Raw genomic sequence first — 18148 nt, 5'->3', positions numbered from 1 at the left:
ACCAGAAACCATTTCCTGGACTAGAATTCCTGTATTTTCTATATGTCCTTGCATATTTGGGGATTAACTGTGAGCCAGTTGAATGGTTCCTATTTCTATTAACAGTATATTAAGAAAATAACAGTCTTTTCCCTCTACCCAAGTGCAGCATCCCACAAAAATGAGTGGGTTTACATTTTTTAATGTAAAATTAAAGTCTTTGTAATTAGCCCTGTTGTGACAAGGTCACTGCATCACTAAATGTTTTATCAGCAGTGCTGGATTAATCAAATCCTTCCTCCCTGTCAGAAGTTAAAGGTGATTTCCTGCCTCAGTTTGATCACTGCCCGTGGATTTGCACCCCAAATACGAGTTGTAACAGAAAAACACCTGTTTTTCTTTCATTCTAGAGAATTTAGCAAACCCTTGCTTCCTGTGGGAAGAGCCGGCGTCTTGCTTGCTGAAATCTTGCACCTTCTATGCAAACAAATGGTGAGTGCCCCGTGCTCCCGTCCTCCGCAGGGAGGAGTGGCTGCAGCGCTCGTGTTCATGCATGAAACCTTCACCATTCCCACGTGAGGACATTTAGGGATGGGCCAGCCAGTCCAGATAACTTAGGAAACCTGCCTCGCACCCCCAGTTTCCAACCAAGCCTTACGAGGTTCCAAAAAGTTGAGTTAACTTTTTGTTTTCTCATCACTTTTCCCTTTTGCAGGTACCTTTGCACCTGGCTTCTCCCAGAAGCTAAGAGTGCTGAAATACTGCAAGAGGGACATGCTCAAGGGATTTCTGGGCTGAGCAGAAGCAGCAAGTGCCGGGAATCTTGCGAGAGAACTGTTCTTGCAGACCGGAGAGGTTCTCAGGGTTCGGATAAGCTCCCGATGCCTCAGACTGCTGTGTGCTTATCCAAACTAAACCTGCCGACTGTTGAGGTTCACCCAGCACTGGGGTAGTGACACCTCCTCACCCCGTGACTCCGAGAGCTCTCTTTCACACCTCACAGCTGCGTGTCCAACCAGTTTGGTGGTTTCCCTGTAACTCATCTCCATTTTTGTCTTTTTTTTTTTTAATCCAGCTAAATCCTGCACTTTGGATAGTGTCTATTTCCAACCCTGTAAAATCCCTCACTTGCCTTTTTTTTTTTAATTTTTCAAGCATGCATTCAAGTAATGTTGAATGTTCCAGGAGCATTTCAGTCCAACAGTGCAAAGAGTGACTTTTTATTAATTTGTTTTAGTCTTGTGCTTGTTTGGACAGTCAACTTCCGTTTTTTTTTAAACTATTCTGTGAAAGAAAAGCTGCTGTGCTCTGGGTGTGGAAGCACAGCCTTGGGTCTCTGTTTCTGCCACAGCTTTCTGATCAGATCTTGTCCAGGCCAAGACTTGGACTCGGGTATTTCAGTGTAAAATCAGCCATCTAATCCAGACCTTGGTGGATCAGAGCAGGAGTTACACACAGTTGGCTCTTAACAACTTGTATTGTAAACTGAAAATTGTAATCTGCTTTGTAAACTTAAAATGAGGCAGCATTTCTCAGCTTGACTTAGGCTACTCAGTGATTTCCTGTGAGCAGGTGCTGTAAGGTGAAACTTTGGCAAAGCATTTGGGTGAAAAGAGCTGGTTGTGCTCAGCATTTTTATTCTTGTCAGAACTGTGTGTGTCAGAACTGTGCTCTCTGAGGCAGGAGGCTCAAAGGTCAGCGTGACATTAGAGGCTGCAAAAGGCTGAACTGTCTGTGCTCAAGGGCACTGCTCTCAAGGTTTGCATAAACTCTAGGAGCTGAAGAGAGATTTTGGGATTACGTGCCTGAATTTGAGGCTCGGTCTCTGCGCAGAAAACAGCCGTGTAAATGAGGAGTTTTCTCAAAGGAGCAGTTTGCCAGAGCCTTGCTGTCAAGGCAAGGGAGTGTGAGTGGTGGAGCAAGTCAGGAGAAGGGTCTGAGTCAGCCGTGGGAAGGTGCCCTGTCCCACGTGTCACTGCTCCTGGGTGGCCTCGGAGCGCGCTGCGAACCCCCCGTGTCACTTCTGCCTTGCCCATTGCCCGTCACGAGGCGTTGCCCACCTGACAAGATGTGCATTCCCGGGGGGATTGCACATGTGGTGTCTCCTGCACGGGGTCTCCAGATGTTCTCACTCATTGCCGGGCGTTTGCTGGGTGGCTGAACTGTCCTTTATTCCTCCTGACACAGCTGCACCATTCCGGCCCCTGTGAGTTCCCAGGGTGTCCCTCAGCTCTTTAAATGGACAAACTGCTTGTGTTTCAGAGCCATAAGAAAGTGGGAGCCTTGTGGAGGGAGTCTGGCCTCAGTTGGAAGGACTACTTGCCCGAAGGGGAGGATGTACATACCTTTCTCATGGAACAGGTGAGTTCAGATCATTTCTTTGATCATCCCGTTCGTTCATCCTCTTCCATCCCGTTCTTAGGCACAGTTGCAATATGGGGTGAAGTGTCTCCAAGTTGGGGTAGATGATTTCAGCATCACCTTGTGAAGCACAGGGAGGACAAGCCTGTCCCTGCTGCTCCCAGACACACATCTCCAGTCACCTGGCTTCCTCTAGGAGACCTGTTTCTCCAACTGGGAAAAAAACATTCAGTAATGAGTTTTAGAGCAAGGACAGACAATTGCAGAAGGGCCACAATTAATGGTAGCAGTTACTCTTATTGACTCATCCCACCTTGGATTACGATCCTGGAGGGAGCCAAGACTGATGGAGGCACCTCACCTCTTGCTGGTGCTGCTCCTCAGGAAGCCACTGTCTCCCTTTGGAGCTTTGAGTGATCCACTGCCCTGTTCTGGCACTTTGGAAGTGCTGCAGGAAATGAAATGATTACCATGGCCTGGGCCTTGCTGAGGGGACTGCAGCTCTTCTGTCACAGTTTTCAAGGAATTGGGGCATTGGCTGCAATTCCTTTGAGCCAGTGCCAGCTCTGGCTGTTGCATTCCAGCCCCCATAGCTCCAGCCAGGCAACACACACTTGATTTTGTACTCTGCTGTGCAGAGCTGGAGCTGCCTGAGGTGCCTCCTTGTCTTTGCTGGATAATGGATTTCACATGTGTAAAATGCTTCCTAACCTTTGGAACAGGGAAAGTTGATATGGCAATGATAACTGAGCAGCTGAAAGATGCCAGGAAGCAGAGTTAAATGTAGTTTCCTGCTTCAATCTGGTGTAATTCAGCCCAGGAAAGTATGTTTCACTAATTCTCATCATCACATGTGGTGTTGCAGAAGTTGGAGTTCACGGAGTCTGACTGTTCCAGTTCCTCAGAAGCACTTTCAGAGAAAGAACTGTCTGCAGAAGAGCTGAACAAGCAGCTGGAAAAACTCATTGTTGAGGACAAGGCGAATGATGAACAAATCTTTGATTGGGTAGAGGTACAAAGAGATTTTCACCCTCCCTGCAGACTGTTGAACTGCTTTTCTAAATATGTTCTGGTCTGAACATCTCAGGGGATGGGACACTGTGAGGATTTGGTCTGTGCAATCAACACTTCCAAAGAATTAAAATCTAAAATATAATCAGCATTTAAGAGTCAGTTTCAGGAAGGAAGGTTTTTAGCCATATTAACTGTGTAACCTTTTAAGGCTTTCTGACACTGAATGTCCTGCTTCTGCCTCTTAGTACATTTCAGATGTACACTGCTACATCATTTCTTCATAAAATAGGGAAAAGAAGCTTTTCACTATTTTTTCCCATCATGATCTCTCCAAATTTCCCACTGTAAAAACATCCTAGGTAGTCAATGAGAGCACCTTTTCAGTGCACTGGGCCAGGCACTGGAAGAGAAAATAAAAATAAAGAAGAGAAAAAGATCTATCATCCCACTGGTCTTTGCTCTCAGTCTCTGGCTGCCTTCTTTAACTCAGATGTTTAGTGTCTGAAATTATACCCAACCTATGCATTTACATCTGTGCTTGTACTAAACCTTGGTCAGCTTCAGTTCAGTTATTTCTGTGGCAGAGCAATGTGTTAGAAATGTCATTTTCCACTGCTGTTAGATGAGTTAAGAGTGGAATGAAAGCAGCACTGAAAATCTGGGATCACCCACAGGCTCTTTGGAGCCTTGGACAGTTTCCACAGCCATTCCCTGAATTTCTTTTACAAAACAAACAATCTCCACCCAAGGAGCACGCTGTAAAGTTTGTTGGAAAGCCCAAAACTCTTTGAGACTGTGCGAGGGCGTTGCAGGAGCGCAGCGTGGTTGGTTTGGTTCTGCAGACAAACAGCTCCTTGTGGGAGGTGCTCAGTGGCACATGGATCCCATGGGAGCTGGTGTTGCCTGCTGATGTCCCTGAGGGAGTTCCAAGGAGTGAGTGGGGAAGCCGAGTGTTGCAGGGGTGAGCTGGGCTTGTGCCACAGCAGCAGCTGAGCCTGGACTTGCTGCCAGGCTCAGCACTGGAGTTCTGCAGTCCTGCAGCACCGTGTTTTTAACTGGTCCATTTATTCTTGATTCCAGGCTAATCTAGATGAAAGCCAGATGAGTTCACCTACATTCCTTAGAGCTTTAATGACAGCAGTTTGTAAAGCAGCTATTATAGGTGAGTAACTTGCAGCGTAAACACCACACAAACCAAACCTGCAAAGAATTATTTGGTATTTTTGAGGTTTATATCACATTTCCCTGGCCAAGGCTGTGTTTGGTCACACACTAAGGCTTTTCCATCATTTGGGATTGTGCCCAAGAGCAGGGTGTCCCTTCCTCTTATGACAGCCAGGCACTTTGCCAGGTATGGTGCTCCTGAGGTGACCCTGGTGTGTCCCAGTGCCCAGTGTGAGCAGGGGTCTCAGACAGCCCTGGGTAAAGCCAGATTGTTCGTTGATTTTCTTAACGAAGGTGGAAATGACTGAGATCACCATTAAGGCAATTAACATTTCCACTCCTGTGTCAGCAGAGATGCGTGGGCACTCAGCGTGGGCAGCAGGAAGAAGCCAGGCTGGGGCTCAGGCTTGTAAGAGTTTTATATACAAAGTTTCGGTTTTGGAAAGATGGTTTGTGTGAATTGCCTGCCTGTACAGCTGGAAACACGGGGAAGGGAGGGCTCCCGAGTCAGACACGTGAGCCTCAGGCCCCCGCGGGGGTTGAGTAAAGCACTGCAGCCAGAAACATCTGCTCAGTTCACTTGGTTTTCTTTAACTTTACTGTTGGCATCTGGCACAGCAAAAAGTGGTGCTTATAAAGGGTCTGGTTCTGCTCTGAGCTGTGATTTGGGGGAGAGAATGGGCTGGATTCCACCGTGTGAGGGAGGGGAGGGACAGGCCAGCTCCTTCCTCTCTCTGGGAACAGAGCCTTGCTCATGCCACCTAGTGTTAACAGAGGCACGACACAGCACTTCATTTCCAATGCTTAAGGGTTCCCTGTTGTGTAAGGAAAATGATCCTCTGGTTTAAATTTTGGCCTTGCCTATAACTGAGTTTTTTACTTTTGTTTTCAAAATATCACTTAATTGGGTTGCATGATCTACTTGAAAGCTGCTGAATAATTCATCCTTGTGGCTGATGGGCTTCTAATGCGTGTTTTTATATATTTGCTATTTCCTATATCATGTGCAACTTATGATTCTGTTTCTGCCCTGTTATTTTTAGAAAAAAAGAATTTTCTAAAAGCCTTTTTAATGCAGTTGCCTCTGGAGACACCATTTGCACTGCAAAGTAAGGTTGTGCTGCTTCTGCTTGTGTTAAAGCTGGGGTGACTGCAGGCAGTGAACCTGGGGAACTGTAAGGACCAAGGCTTCCAGAAACAGCCATTAACCAAAAATACTTCCTGTTGTTTCTCATCCTCCTTTTCTCTCCACTCTAAACTGTGTTTGTGATTGCTGTTTGCATTGGTAAAGGCAGTCAAAGACCTGTCCCTGTTGCCATGTGCCAAGCTGACCCTGCTTTCTCCTCTTCCCCTCAGCGGACTCTTCCAGCTTCCGAGTGGACACTGCTGTTATCAAACAGAGAGTGCCCATCTTACTCAAGTACCTGGACTCAGACACAGAGAAGGAACTACAAGCACTTTATGCACTACAAGCATCAATAGTAAAACTTGATCAACCTCCTAGTAAGTGTTGCCTCTGTGCTGTGGATTTGAGCCTGCATAAGGGCAGGGGGGTTCTGTGGGAGACAGGAAGAGGATGTACTTTTCCTTACCTTTGTAGGTAGCAGGTGAGAGAAGCTGGAGTGGGTGGGTTCAGCTTGTCCAGATCCCAGATTTTCAGAGCAGCTCAAGTTCCCAAATGCTTGGCCAGAGGTCGGCTCTTCTTTTGGTTGCTCTTGTGAGCAGCCCCACAGAAGGGAGGACAAACCTCTGTTGATAAAAAGAGAGCAAAAAAAGAGCAGTAAAAAATAATCTGTTGAGTTTGCAGTACCTGGGCATGTGAGAGCATGGGTGGTGTTTGCATTGCTACTCCACAGATGCCTGTGGGCTTGGAGGGAATAAAATGAGTTGGTCAACTGATGAGTTTTGTCCCAGAGATGCTACAGAAAACCCTTGCAGGACAAGAGGCAAGGGAGTAACCGAAGAAGCAGGGATTCCCAGGGAATCTGCAGCACAAAATCCAGGAGTGCCTCAAAACATCCAACATGATCATCCTTAGTGCCCTTTATGACATTAGTTGGGCATTATATTTCCTGATGAGCCGCAAAAATCCGGGGTTGGAGGGAATCCAGACGTGGTGCAGAGGAGATGGGCTGCTGTGGATCCTGCTTGCCAGCCAGTCTCTAAATAACATATTTCCAGAGCTGCTTTCCCAGCTTTCCCTCTCCTCAGACAATGTCAGAGGGGTCAGTTTTCCCCCTCACCTGAGTGTGAGCAGCCAGAAGCAATAACTGAGTAGGAGCCCTGTGTTTTCCTTGTCTCTCCATCTCCCGTGCCAAGAGGTCACGTTAATCCCCTTATCTGCAGCCAGGGCTGACAGATGTTCCCTGCCTTTATTCCATTACTGCAGATTTGTTGCGGATGTTTTTTGATTGCCTGTACGACGAGGAGGTCATTTCGGAGGATGCCTTCTACAAGTGGGAAAGCAGCAAGGACCCGGCGGAGCAGAACGGCAAAGGAGTAGCGCTAAAATCCGTCACGGCGTTCTTCACGTGGCTACGGGAGGCCGAAGAGGAGTCAGAGGATAATTAAAACTTAAAATACAGATTTAAAACAAACAAACAAAAAAGAAACAATTGAAGTATTTTTTTAAAAAGTTTCACGTCTTCGCCAATCACAGTGCAGCAAGGCCAATTCTCTGTCGCAGACCCCCTTGCCCCACACACGCACGAGTGGGAGAGGTAAAACCCGATAAACACCGAGGTGATCATGGAGGCAAAAAGGTACTTGAAAACAAACCCACAAAAGTAAACTTCAAACCTGAGGGCGGGAGCACTAAACCAAAATACATGTATTATTTATAGAAAATATTTTCTGTTTTAATCTTTTTCTTTTCTTTTTAAACAAGGACTCATACTTAGGAAAACACACAGCAAAACAAATCTGTTTAGCAAAAAGAAGTTGAAAACTTTTAATTTATTATTTTAAGGACTGCAAATGCCAGTGTAATTTTTAAATTTGCAGTTTCTGTAAACAAATTGTATAATAGAACAAAAGCAGAGAAATAAATTTCCCTCCCCTTCATACGCACCTCAGTTTTGTTTCAAAGCATGATAAATCAACAAAACTTTGAAGGGGGTTGGGGTGAGCTAGATGAGGACAAGATCAATTTTTTTTTTATTATCATCAGATTTTTCTGCCTGCCTCTCAGCTTGCTACAGAAATTTAAAAAGAAAATAGTAATCAAACCATACATAACCTTGGATCGGAAGAAAAATGCATTTGAGAAAACCGCTGCGGACCAGAGTGCTCCGAAAATAACTCATTGAAAACCGTGCTACCCCGGGGAAAAAAGTACTAGTGATACTTTGAGAACCTTTAGAGCAACTTTAAGGCTTGTAAATACATAGAACAAATATTTAAAAAAAAAAAAAAAAAAAAAAAAAGAAAGAAATTGACTCAATACTATTTCTTTTCACTTTCAAAATATAAAGAACAAAATAAAGACAAACATTGCAAGTTTAAAAGAAAGTAAAACGACTTCTCCTTTGACAGCTGCTGAATGTGTGCACCATCCTGAGCGGTGCTGGCTTCCTTGGCATGCCGTAGGTCCTCGGGCCCAAATTGTGTACATATAGCGTGTGTCTGTATGTGTGACTACCAAAAATGAAGGGTGAGAGCAATTGTTTAAAAAAAAAGGAAAAAGCAAAAAAAGGGGATGCTGTTGTGCCGAGAAGCTCCCTGGCCAAGGAGCAGCCAGTGGCTGCGGGGCCAAGCGGGAGCGGTTGGTTCCCGAGGCTGGGACGTGACCCCAGGGCAGATGGAGCCCGACCCCAGCCGGGTCTCTCCAGCCGTGTCTCTTGTGACTTGGATCCGTGGGGACTTGTGACCGTGGCAGCTCCGGAGGCCGCAGCTGTGAGAGCCGAGATCCGACAGCCCAGCGCCAGGAAGGGTGCAGGACGGAGGAGCGGCGCCGCCCGGCCGGCAGCGCCGAGCGCAGCCGGGGCACGGCCACAGCCGCGGGAGCCCTTCCCGTGCCCAGCGGGACCCGGGCTGCTGCTGAGACGGGAAGGCCCTGGCGTGTCTGCAGCCCCCCGAGATGACCTGCTGGCTCTCACCGGGAGAAGCACCTGCGTCAAGGACTCTGCAAAGCTGGGGAAGCCCTGAAATGTGGTTTGTGAACTGTGGGCCATGGACCGTGAGTAACCTGTGGAGCGTTTGCTGGGGGTGTCTGCAGCACTGACTGCTCACATGATGCTGTCTTTTTCTTTCCAGCTGCTATCAAACTCAAATATTTAAAAAAAAAAAAAAAAAAACACAACAACAAAAAAAAAACCAACAACAAAAAGAAACAAAAAAAAAAGGGAAGAAAGGCTACAAATACATTACTTTCCTAATCTTACTTTTACATGTGAACAATTGCTGTACTTGCCTGAGGATGTGATTTGATCACCACGGGGAAGGGAGGAGGTGCCTGGTTGTGGCCAGAGGGGAGAGGTCCATGAGACGCTTTCCCTGTTAACATGTTCCACCCCGTGAATCTGAGCTAGAGAATCCATGGCCTAAAACACTAGAGCATTGTTTGGTTATTTTTTTTTTAGTAACAATAAAACACTTTTCTCTGATGTTTTGTTAAAAAAAAAAGAAAAAAAAAGAAAAAATATTCTCACCGTTCCTGTATGCTCATGTATCTGCATGTACCACATCCAGTGGTGCCTCGGCCTCGCCGTCGGGCCCAGAGGTTTGGATGGGCTCTCAAGGTCTCCAAAAGGTCTGCCCTCACGGGACCCCCACCCACTGGGGCTCCAGGGGCGTCTCTTACACCTCTGCAGAAGGTCGTGTGGATGCTCTCCTTCCAAAAGACATTTTTTTGAGCAGTACATGGTGGTTTGTAGCAGTTAAATAGTTAAATTAAATGGATGCCAGTTTGTATGTTAAGGGTAAATATTGCCAAGTTGGTGTGGGCAAATGATGGAATTCCTCTCGGGGTGGGCAGTGTCAGAGCCTGCTGGGAACGTGAGTGTGCAACAGCAGAGCCGTGCAAGGACTGATTTCTCTCTCATTACCTTGGATTGGAAAGGACAGACTTGCTGCAGAGCCTTTGAACAGCCCTGTGAATCCAGTGTGTCAGGGCTGGGAAATCTCTCTGGGCAGCTTGACCCTTCTGGCTGAAAGAGTTGGAAAAGCACTGGCTGGAGGGAATGGGAATTGCCAGCAGGTGGGTAGAGGTGAGGTGAGAAAATCTTTCCCCTTTTTGTTAGAGCTTTAATGACGTTCCAGGGGGTGAGAACTTGCCCTGTTAGTGTCCTGCAAATGCCAGGAAGGGACTTCCCAGAGATTTTCACGAGGGTTATTTCAGAATTACCCAAAGCTGGGTTTGCAGCATGGTAGATTTTGGCTTCTCTGAAGTTAAACCAGTTCAGCTGCTTGCTGGATGCTGTGAGCAGTTCATGCACAAGTCCTTGAGGTCTCCAGCTGTGGGTGCATCACCTGAAGTTTCAGCTTCCCAACAATGTCACTGCAAGGAGCAGAACTCCTGACTCCTTCCTCTGCTCCTCTTGTGTTCTGTGCCATGCATTTACTGCACCCAATTGCTTCCCAGCTTCCTTCTAGATCAGCACAGGTTTGCAGGTGTTGTGGCTCCTCAGGATACAGCTCATGAAAGATCTTTGGAACCGGTTTCTTGTGAAGGGTGTTAAAATACAAAAGCCCCGTAAGGTAAATGAAATAGAAAAGGGAGTTTTTAATTAAAACAGGTTCCCATGGAATGTGATTTGCAGGAGCCTCATTTTGTGTAAGTGAGGAGAGATGAGCTGTGATCACTGGACCAACACTTTACAGCAAAGCCTCAGCAGGGAGGGCAGCAGGTTTACACCAAGAATACTGCAGGTTGTGCTGAGGTATTTTCTCCTAGTCTTGATCCTATTGAAACACATCTTGTGTGCAGGCTCCTGACTGGCAGGGGGTTAATGCAGCTCAGCACAGAAGAGTGGCATTAGAACCATTTCTGCTGCTGGGAACCCTTCTTTTGCCCAGGCTGGGGCACTGTCAGAAGCACGGGCAAGGAGCAGATTGCTTACATCCCTCTTTATTACTGAGAATGTCCCCTATCCTGAAGCCACCAAACAACACGTTTTCAGGCCAGGGTCTGCCTAAGGCTGGTTTATTTCTAAGAAAGGGTTTTCAGAACAGGATCAGCCATTTCTGGGAATGAGGTCAGGAAATGCACTGATCCTGGATGCTGTGCTCTCTGCTTGTGTCAACATGTTCAGGTTTTACCTTATTTTCCAAAAAAGCCTCAGGTCCAGGAGCAGATCTTGGTGTATGGAAATGTCTTTTCATAGAATCCTAGAATGTGCTGGGTTGGAAGGGACCCATCAGCATCATGGAGTCCAGCTCCTGGGGTTTTTTTCCTGGCATCAGCCCTCCTTGGTGCAGGACGTGATAGGCCACGTGGCAGGAGAGGCTCAGGAGAAGGGATTCCTCTGCAGGGATGGTTTTTGGTGTGCACAAGGCAGGTTTAGGCCAGTAGTAACTTAGATCAGTTGTTGCTGTGACCCACAGAGCTTTTGTTCCTACCCTATATATTGTTTTTACTGATAAAGGAAAAACGCCCTCCTTGGTGCAGGACGTGATAGGCCACGTGGCAGGAGAGGCTCAGGAGAAGGGATTCCTCTGCAGGGATGGTTTTTGGTGTGCACAAGGCAGTTTTAGGCCAGTAGTAACACAATAGTTGTTGCTGTGATCCACAGAGCTTTTGTTACAACCCTATATATTGTTTTTATTGATAAAGGAAAAACAGGGTCTCTCAAAAGTCCCCTTAACTTGCTAAGCTTTCTGTAAATTTAAAGCCAATTGCAGATGTTGGCATCTCATTGCCAGAGATTGCCATTGGTCCCACAATGAGTTGTTGACACCCCTGGTTGCTTTGTCAGAAGTGTCCTGGCAGAGCAGAAAAGCTGTTATGCTTGGTTTCTTTCCAAGCTGTATGCTTGGTTTCTTTCACAGATTCTAGAGGGTTTAACACTGGGGGCATGAAGCTCAACATCAGACCTCCCCAGAATGCTATTGTACCCTTAGAGCCAACAACCCTGGTCTTGAGGCATTGAAGCACCTGAGAGAGCTGGCTGCTGCCTGCAGGTCATATGTGAGGGTGAGATGCTGCATGGTTGGAGTTGGGCCAGGAATGCTGGGCTCTACCTGGGAGTGAGTCCACTGGGAGGTGTTTGGGCTGGCAAGTGCTCCAAGCTCCTGCTTCTCCCAGTCAGGCTGGAACTGGAACTTGGCCTTTCTGCTCTTTGGAAGGTGTTGGCCTGGAAGCTGCCAGCTGAGCAGCACCAGCAGGAGCCTGAGCTCTTCACACACCGCTGGCTTTTCATGAGGTGCCAGCCCCGAGGTTTGCACAAGGCCCCACACGCTGACAGAAACTCCAGGTTTGCTGTGCCTGGGGCCACGTGCAACTGCAACAACTGTAGGGTGGAGCTTGGGGACCAGGAGGCGTCAGCCAAGGATCCTGCTTGGCTTTCTTCAGATAGACACCCTGCAAGGAGCCCTTGGAGGAAAACCAGCAATGGGCAAAGAACAGCAGCAAGAGATTGAGTAACTCAGCTTCCAGCAGCGTGACTAAATCGCAATATCCAAGGAAACCTCAGGTTTTCTACCCTTGTAATTTTCAAGGGGCTCCATTTGCTACCTTTGGTGAAGTATTGTGGACCTGCTGTTTGCTGAAATAACTGCTGCTTCTTTCAGTGCTGCTGTAGGGATGCTGACTGTGGAAAGCTTTGTCATGTGGGTCCAGCTTCTCTTTCTCATTTCCAGCTGCTAAATTGTGCTGAAACGGCAACAGGAATAAAACCAGCACCCACTCCATTCAGTCCAGATTGATTAACTCAGCTTCCAGCAGCGTGACTAAATCGCAATATCCAAGGAAACCTCAGGTTTTCTACCCTCCATTCAGTCTTTTCCACAGGGGAATTTGTCCAAGTTGCTGGCCCAGCTGCAGGGATGGCTATGCTGTGGCTGCAAATGGGAAAGAGGGGAGTAGGCATGGGGAAGGCAATAGATGCTGTTGGTTGGTAAATGTCAGTGTTACTGAGTGAGGGGAGAGAGCAGTGAAGCTCTTGGCTGTCCTGTTGCAGCCTGCTGCAAGAAGCAATGGCAGATGTTACCATAAGGCAGAGTTTTACTAAGCTCCAGGGTACAAAGCATTCGTGAGGGGAGCAGAGCCCTGTTAGAAGTGGTTTATCACAGGGTTTTGGAGAACAGCTGGAAAGGAGCTGCAAAGATCGTCTTGGCAGATGCAGCTGGTGCATTCAGGTCTCACCTGTGAAGGGAAATGGGTCATTTCAGCATGCAGGGTGAGCTGTTCCAAAATACCACCTGGTGTGAATGCTCTGTGACATTACAGATGGCATGAAGTGAATAATCCATTGGTCCTGGCCATTTCCCACTCGTGTGAGAGTGCAGGGAATCACTCCTGTGAAGGGAGCAGGCACTGTGCACCACCACTGCACAAATTCATGGACATGGACTCAGCTCACAGCTCTGTCCTGCCCAGGGTCTGTCCCAGTTCTCTGCAGAACAGCATTTGAGTGTTTTATCTGTTCTCCAAGGAAATGCATCTGATTCTCCAGGCCTTCTGCAGCATCACAAGGTGGATGTTCTGAGCAGGAGCCTTGAGGTGCAGCTGAGAATCTCAAAGAAAAGCCAATTGACAAGATTTTCCACAGAGAGACAAGTGAGCCAGCTCCAGAGCTCTTCCAGCAAGAGCCATCACCAAAAAAGTTTTCAAGTCCTGTTCAATCTGTTCTCCAAGGAAATGCATCTGATTCTCCAGGCCTTCTGCAGCATCACAAGGTGGATGTTCTGAGCAGGAGCCTTGAGGTGCAGCTGAGAATCTCAAAGAAAAGCCAATTGACAAGATTTTCCACAGAGAGTCCTGTTCCGTTGTCTTCCCAGCAAGGCTCACAGGCATGGCACTGCTCTCATATGCTGCAGAGGCCAGAGTCCAGCCAGGCTGCTTATGGCAAGGGTGTGCAGTGCATGTGAGGCAGCCAAAAATGAGCTTTTGTGGCTGCAAAACCATTCCAGCCAGGAGGTCTGGCAGCAAGTTACTGCCTGCCCAGGTGAGGGAAGCAGCCCCTGCATGCAGCTCGCTGGTTTTCATCCAAACACTGTTTGCTCAGAGTTAAGGAGATTCCCACTGCCTGATCTCTTAACTGTGGGGATACGTGGCTTTGGGAGAGCTGTCCCTGTGTGCAGTGTTGAGCTGGTGGTCTTCAGCTGCTCCTTGCTTAGTGGAGGTGTCACTTCATGTGCCTGCTTTGGGTAAAATTAGTCAGTACTGTAATACCAAAAGTGGTGTAGAAAAAGAATCATAGCTTCCAGCCCCTGGTCCTCCAGTGATGACAGCACCCACCTCGTTAGCACAAATCAGGATCTTTTTCAAATTAGGGTGTTTCTAGAAAAGCAGCAGCCTGTGGAGGCTGCTCAGTCCATAACATTTTCCTGCTCCAAATTCCTGTTGGCTCCAGTGGTGTTTCTGTTGTACACTTGCTCCAGAATGAAACCAACTTTGGTGTATTTAAGTGTATTTTTATTCACTTGCTAGATCTGATGTAAAAAGTGAGTTGTTTGGTTTGAAAATGCAGAGAGGAATGGGATACCCCTTGGAAAGGGGGAAATGTTTGAAAAGATAAGGAAGTAGAACCTTAAGGGTGTGAGAAGGGCAGCTAGGGAGATCAGCTGGAAGATGGTGTAGAGTTATACTGGGAAAAGTATGAGAACTAATTATTAGGAAGCTGACAAGGAATAAAGAAATCAAAAGTGATATCTTGAAAGCCATGAAGAGGCAGAGAATGTGCATTTTGGGGTTGAAAGCAGAAAAGGAGTGATTTTTAGAATTAAAGGATCTGCAGGGATGACAGACTGCAGCTGAAAAAAGGTAAAGATGAATTGGAAGAGAGTTGTGAGTTGTTCTGGTGATCATTAGAGATGTCTTTGGTGAAGTTGAATCAGCAACAAAGTGGAAAATTGCCATTTAAAGGACTAAAAGTCCCTATTTCTACAGGACATGTAAAATGGAAACAAATCCCTTAATAAATAAAGTGGAAGTAAGAACTAAGAAAGCAGCTCAGGCATAAAGACAAGAGTTATGTGTGTGTCTGCAGGAAGGGCAACACCACCACGTAACTGCTCCTTGTGTAATGCTTAGTTTGCTGTGGGCAGAAAGCCTCTGGAAGTTTGTGTGTGGCTCAACAAGTGAGAGACCCACATGAATTAAATGTTTGGTTCAGTGGTGGGATTGCTGTGCTTGGCATCACTCCCTGTGCAGATACACAGGGCCAAGCTGAAGAGAACAGTGACCATCCCCTCGTGGCTGGGCACACAACCAAAACAACCCCCTTGGATACATATTCAGGGCTAATGGGATCTGAAGGTAAAGAGCTTCTCAGGGAATACTGGATTATGTGTCTGTATTATATCAGATTGGTTTTTCAAAGCACAAAAAGCTGAAGAAGCAGCAGCAGAATGTGGAGTTTTAGGGATGAAAGAGCAGAGTGACAGGGAAGAGCTTCCCAGGCTGGTGGTAACTAGACATGGGCTGGGCTGGGCTGGAAAAAAGGCTCAAATTCTCCCTGGGCCAGGTGGACTGCAGGTCAGAAGGGGATAAATGTAAAAGCTGAGGTAAAAGTGGAAAAGCAGAAAATCAACAACAAGTTGGGGTGACAACACCAGAGGCGAGGCCTGAATGTATTCAGAGCTGAAGTTTGGAGCTGCAGGTCAATGTTGAACCAGCATTTGGCAACAAAGACACAGCAGGATCGAGAATGTGTCAGCAGAAGATGATTTCAGCAGGTGCACAGTTTGAGAGAGGTAATAAAAAAGAGTAATACTGTAGCAGATAGCTGTTAAGCCTCACAGAAGGGTGCTTATTAAATGAAAAGTGTTCACTCTAAATAAAAACTGTGGCAAAGTGGGGAAAATATGAATTGGTATGGGGTAAGAAAGTCAACAAAATAACCCCTGGAATGGAGTTTCCGTGGGCAGATTTAAAACCTGATTCAAAGGTGTCTCCAAACAGAAACACAACAGGTTCTGTGTTTGTAGGAGAAGAACACTGTGGCATTGCTCTGGCTACGGGGTGGAAACAGTAAAACCCTTGACTGGCAAACTGTGCAGTGACTCCTTGGGAACAAAAGCCACGTGTCTGGATGATCTGCAAGCAGCACAGCCAAAGCCCAGAGCCGTGGGGAGGCTCAGAAGAGCTCTAAGGGACAGCCAGGTGGAATCAAATGGAATTATTTTTAGGGAAAAAACCAGTTGGAATCTTACTAGTCCATGGCACCTGCAGGCAGGAGAGGTACTGAGAAGGCTTAGTACTTATTAACAGTACTACTTACTAAAAGTAGTACTTATTAGAATATTTCTGACAGTGATAGTGCTTGACACCATCACAAATAACTCTGGCAGCAGCTCCCTGCTGCAGTCTGATTCCCTGGCCATGGATTTCCCTGTTCCTTCCTCCTGTGCTGGCTCTGAGCTTCCCACAGCTTCATTCCTGTGGGAACAGGAAGAGGGACACAAATGACACAAACCTGCCCAAAAAGTGGAGCAGAGGAGACAGAGCAGTGGGTGGTGATCCTGCAGTGTGGCTGTAAGGAATGTGAAGGGTCTGCTCTTCCCCTCTGGGATGGATTTTGAGGAAAAAAACAGAGAGGGAGACAACAGCTTTTCTCCTCCATTTGTAGCTCCTTGGCTCGGCCAACACAGGTGCTGGGGCACATCCTTGCAGAGGGCAAAAGGAGAGCTGCTGGTCTGATTTCATCTTTTCCTTCTTGGTATTTTAAAACTCAGTAGTAAAGGAGCACATTCCCTCTTCTTCCCCTCTGCTGTACCTTCCCCTCCTGCCAGAGAGGCACCGCAGGGGGAAAAAGCCAAAGAACACATTTTTCTGCAGTTGCACAGGGCTGGTTTCACACTCACAGGCAAGACAGGAATGTTCAGCAAAGTGGAGCCATCTGTCTGCAGCACTCCCAGGGCTGCTGGGCTCCACATCACAGGGACCCTCTGGAGTGGAGGAGACTGAACAGGGCCAGGCTTTGCTCACAAGCCTTTAGAAGGTGACATTCTCAGGTGTAGTAAACTTAAAGTAGTCACCTACAGGGGAAAGAGTTGGGAAAAGCTTGGACAAGAAACAGGCATTAGTGCAGAAATAAGACACCTCTGCAGTGCTTTGAATGGTGTAAATGCTTCTAAATGTGCTCGCAGAGGGGTTTCCCATCACAGCAGGGATAAAAGTGCCCAAATAAATGGGTAAGTGCCCATATGGTGTTCAAATCATAAAAACACAGATGGGGAGAGATGGGTGAAGATTATGTGCAGAAAACAAAAATGAGAAAACTGCTCGGACGAGACAGCAGATGAAGCTGCTGTGGTGTGCTAGGAGTCACCCTGGAGCTGTCCAAAATGTGTGGATGTGGCATTGAGAGCATGGTTTAGTGGTGGCTTTTGCAGTGCCATGGGAAAGGCTGGACTCAGTGACCTTAACGTTTTTTCCAATTTTAATGATTCCGTGATTCTAAGCATGCTTATGGCAGAAAATAAGAATAGGCAGGGAATTAGGGAATTCTACCTTAAACTCAAGGTTAGGTAAAGCAGTGGGCTTTGAAGGAAGGGGGTGAAAAAAAGGACATCCATGGGTCTAGCTAAATAAAGTAAACTTGGAGCAAAAGTGTAGCAAGAGGTACACAAGAAAAGCTTGTTTTTTACCTTTCTGTATCTGCACAGCTGAGATTACTGTGGCAGTGAAGATACAAGTGTGGGTCACACCTCAGCTCTGCCTTGCCTTGATAATCCTCACCCCAAGCAGTGGAGGCACAAGTAGAAACTGCCTGAAACAGCAAAGCATCATCAGGAAAGGGATCCTTCCCACATGTGAGAGCTTGTGAACATGTTGTGACAGAAAATCCCCAGCTTGCAGCCAGACCTCAGCACTGGGACTGGTGTAATTACGGCAGGCAATAATTACACGGCTAATGAGGGATGGGGTGAACAGGCTGAGGCAAAGGGAAGGCAGCACTGGGGATACCACAGAGGGTGAGAGGAGCACGCAGCAAGAGGCGGGAGGTGAGATACAGGTTGGAGTGCTCCGGAACGGGAATTCACGGGTACACACAGAATAGTTGGGGTTGGAAGGGACCTCTGGAGAAGATCCAGTTCAAACCTCTGCCTAGGCAGAGTCACCTGGAGCAGGTGACACAGGAACTCGTACACACGGTTCTGGCAGGGCTGAGGAGGCGGCGGCGTGGTCGCAGACCCGGGGGGCTGTGGTGAGGATCCCGTGGGGCTGAGCTGAGGGCCCGGCGGGGCTGAGGCGGGGCCGGGGCGCCCGTGGCCCCTCAGCGACCCCGCCCGGCGGGAATCGCCTCAGCGCCGTAGTGGCGGGAAGCGCGCGCAGCCCCGCCCCTCCCCGCGCACGCGCGCGCTCTCGTGCGAGGTGGAGGCGGCGGGGCCGGAGCGGTGGGGGGAAGGGGGGGGCATTCGGGCGGCCCGGCGGCGCCGCCGAAGGGGCCCCGGAACTGCCCTCAGCGCGTCCCCCCCGCCCTCCCTGCCCTGACAGGCCTGGGGGAGCGGGGGTGTCGTGACGGGG

General features: G+C 47.8%; 1 protein-coding gene across 11 annotated transcripts in view; it reads left to right on the top strand.

Moving 5' to 3' along the window:
- Positions 1-9118, top strand: part of EIF4G3 (eukaryotic translation initiation factor 4 gamma 3) — a 143804-nt gene extending 134686 nt beyond the window's left edge. For 9 of the 11 annotated variants that reach the window (XM_041419432.1, XM_041419430.1, XM_041419428.1 and 6 more), the window contains 6 exons: positions 390-471; positions 2242-2340; positions 3206-3352; positions 4435-4516; positions 5875-6021; positions 6908-9118. In XM_041419432.1, coding sequence (XP_041275366.1) covers positions 390-471; positions 2242-2340; positions 3206-3352; positions 4435-4516; positions 5875-6021; positions 6908-7089 — 739 coding nt within the window. In that variant the 3' untranslated portion in view covers positions 7090-9118. The other 2 variants (XR_005953751.1, XM_041419433.1) reach the window with 2 other exon arrangements.
- Positions 9119-18148: the final 9030 nt, after the last annotated feature.

The sequence above is a fragment of the Onychostruthus taczanowskii genome, unplaced genomic scaffold (genome assembly GCF_017590055.1).
Source record: "Onychostruthus taczanowskii isolate IOZ18803 unplaced genomic scaffold, ASM1759005v1 scaffold61, whole genome shotgun sequence".
In the NCBI taxonomy this organism is placed as follows: domain Eukaryota; kingdom Metazoa; phylum Chordata; class Aves; order Passeriformes; family Passeridae; genus Onychostruthus; species Onychostruthus taczanowskii.
This window is presented reverse-complemented; position numbering and strand designations above follow the sequence as displayed.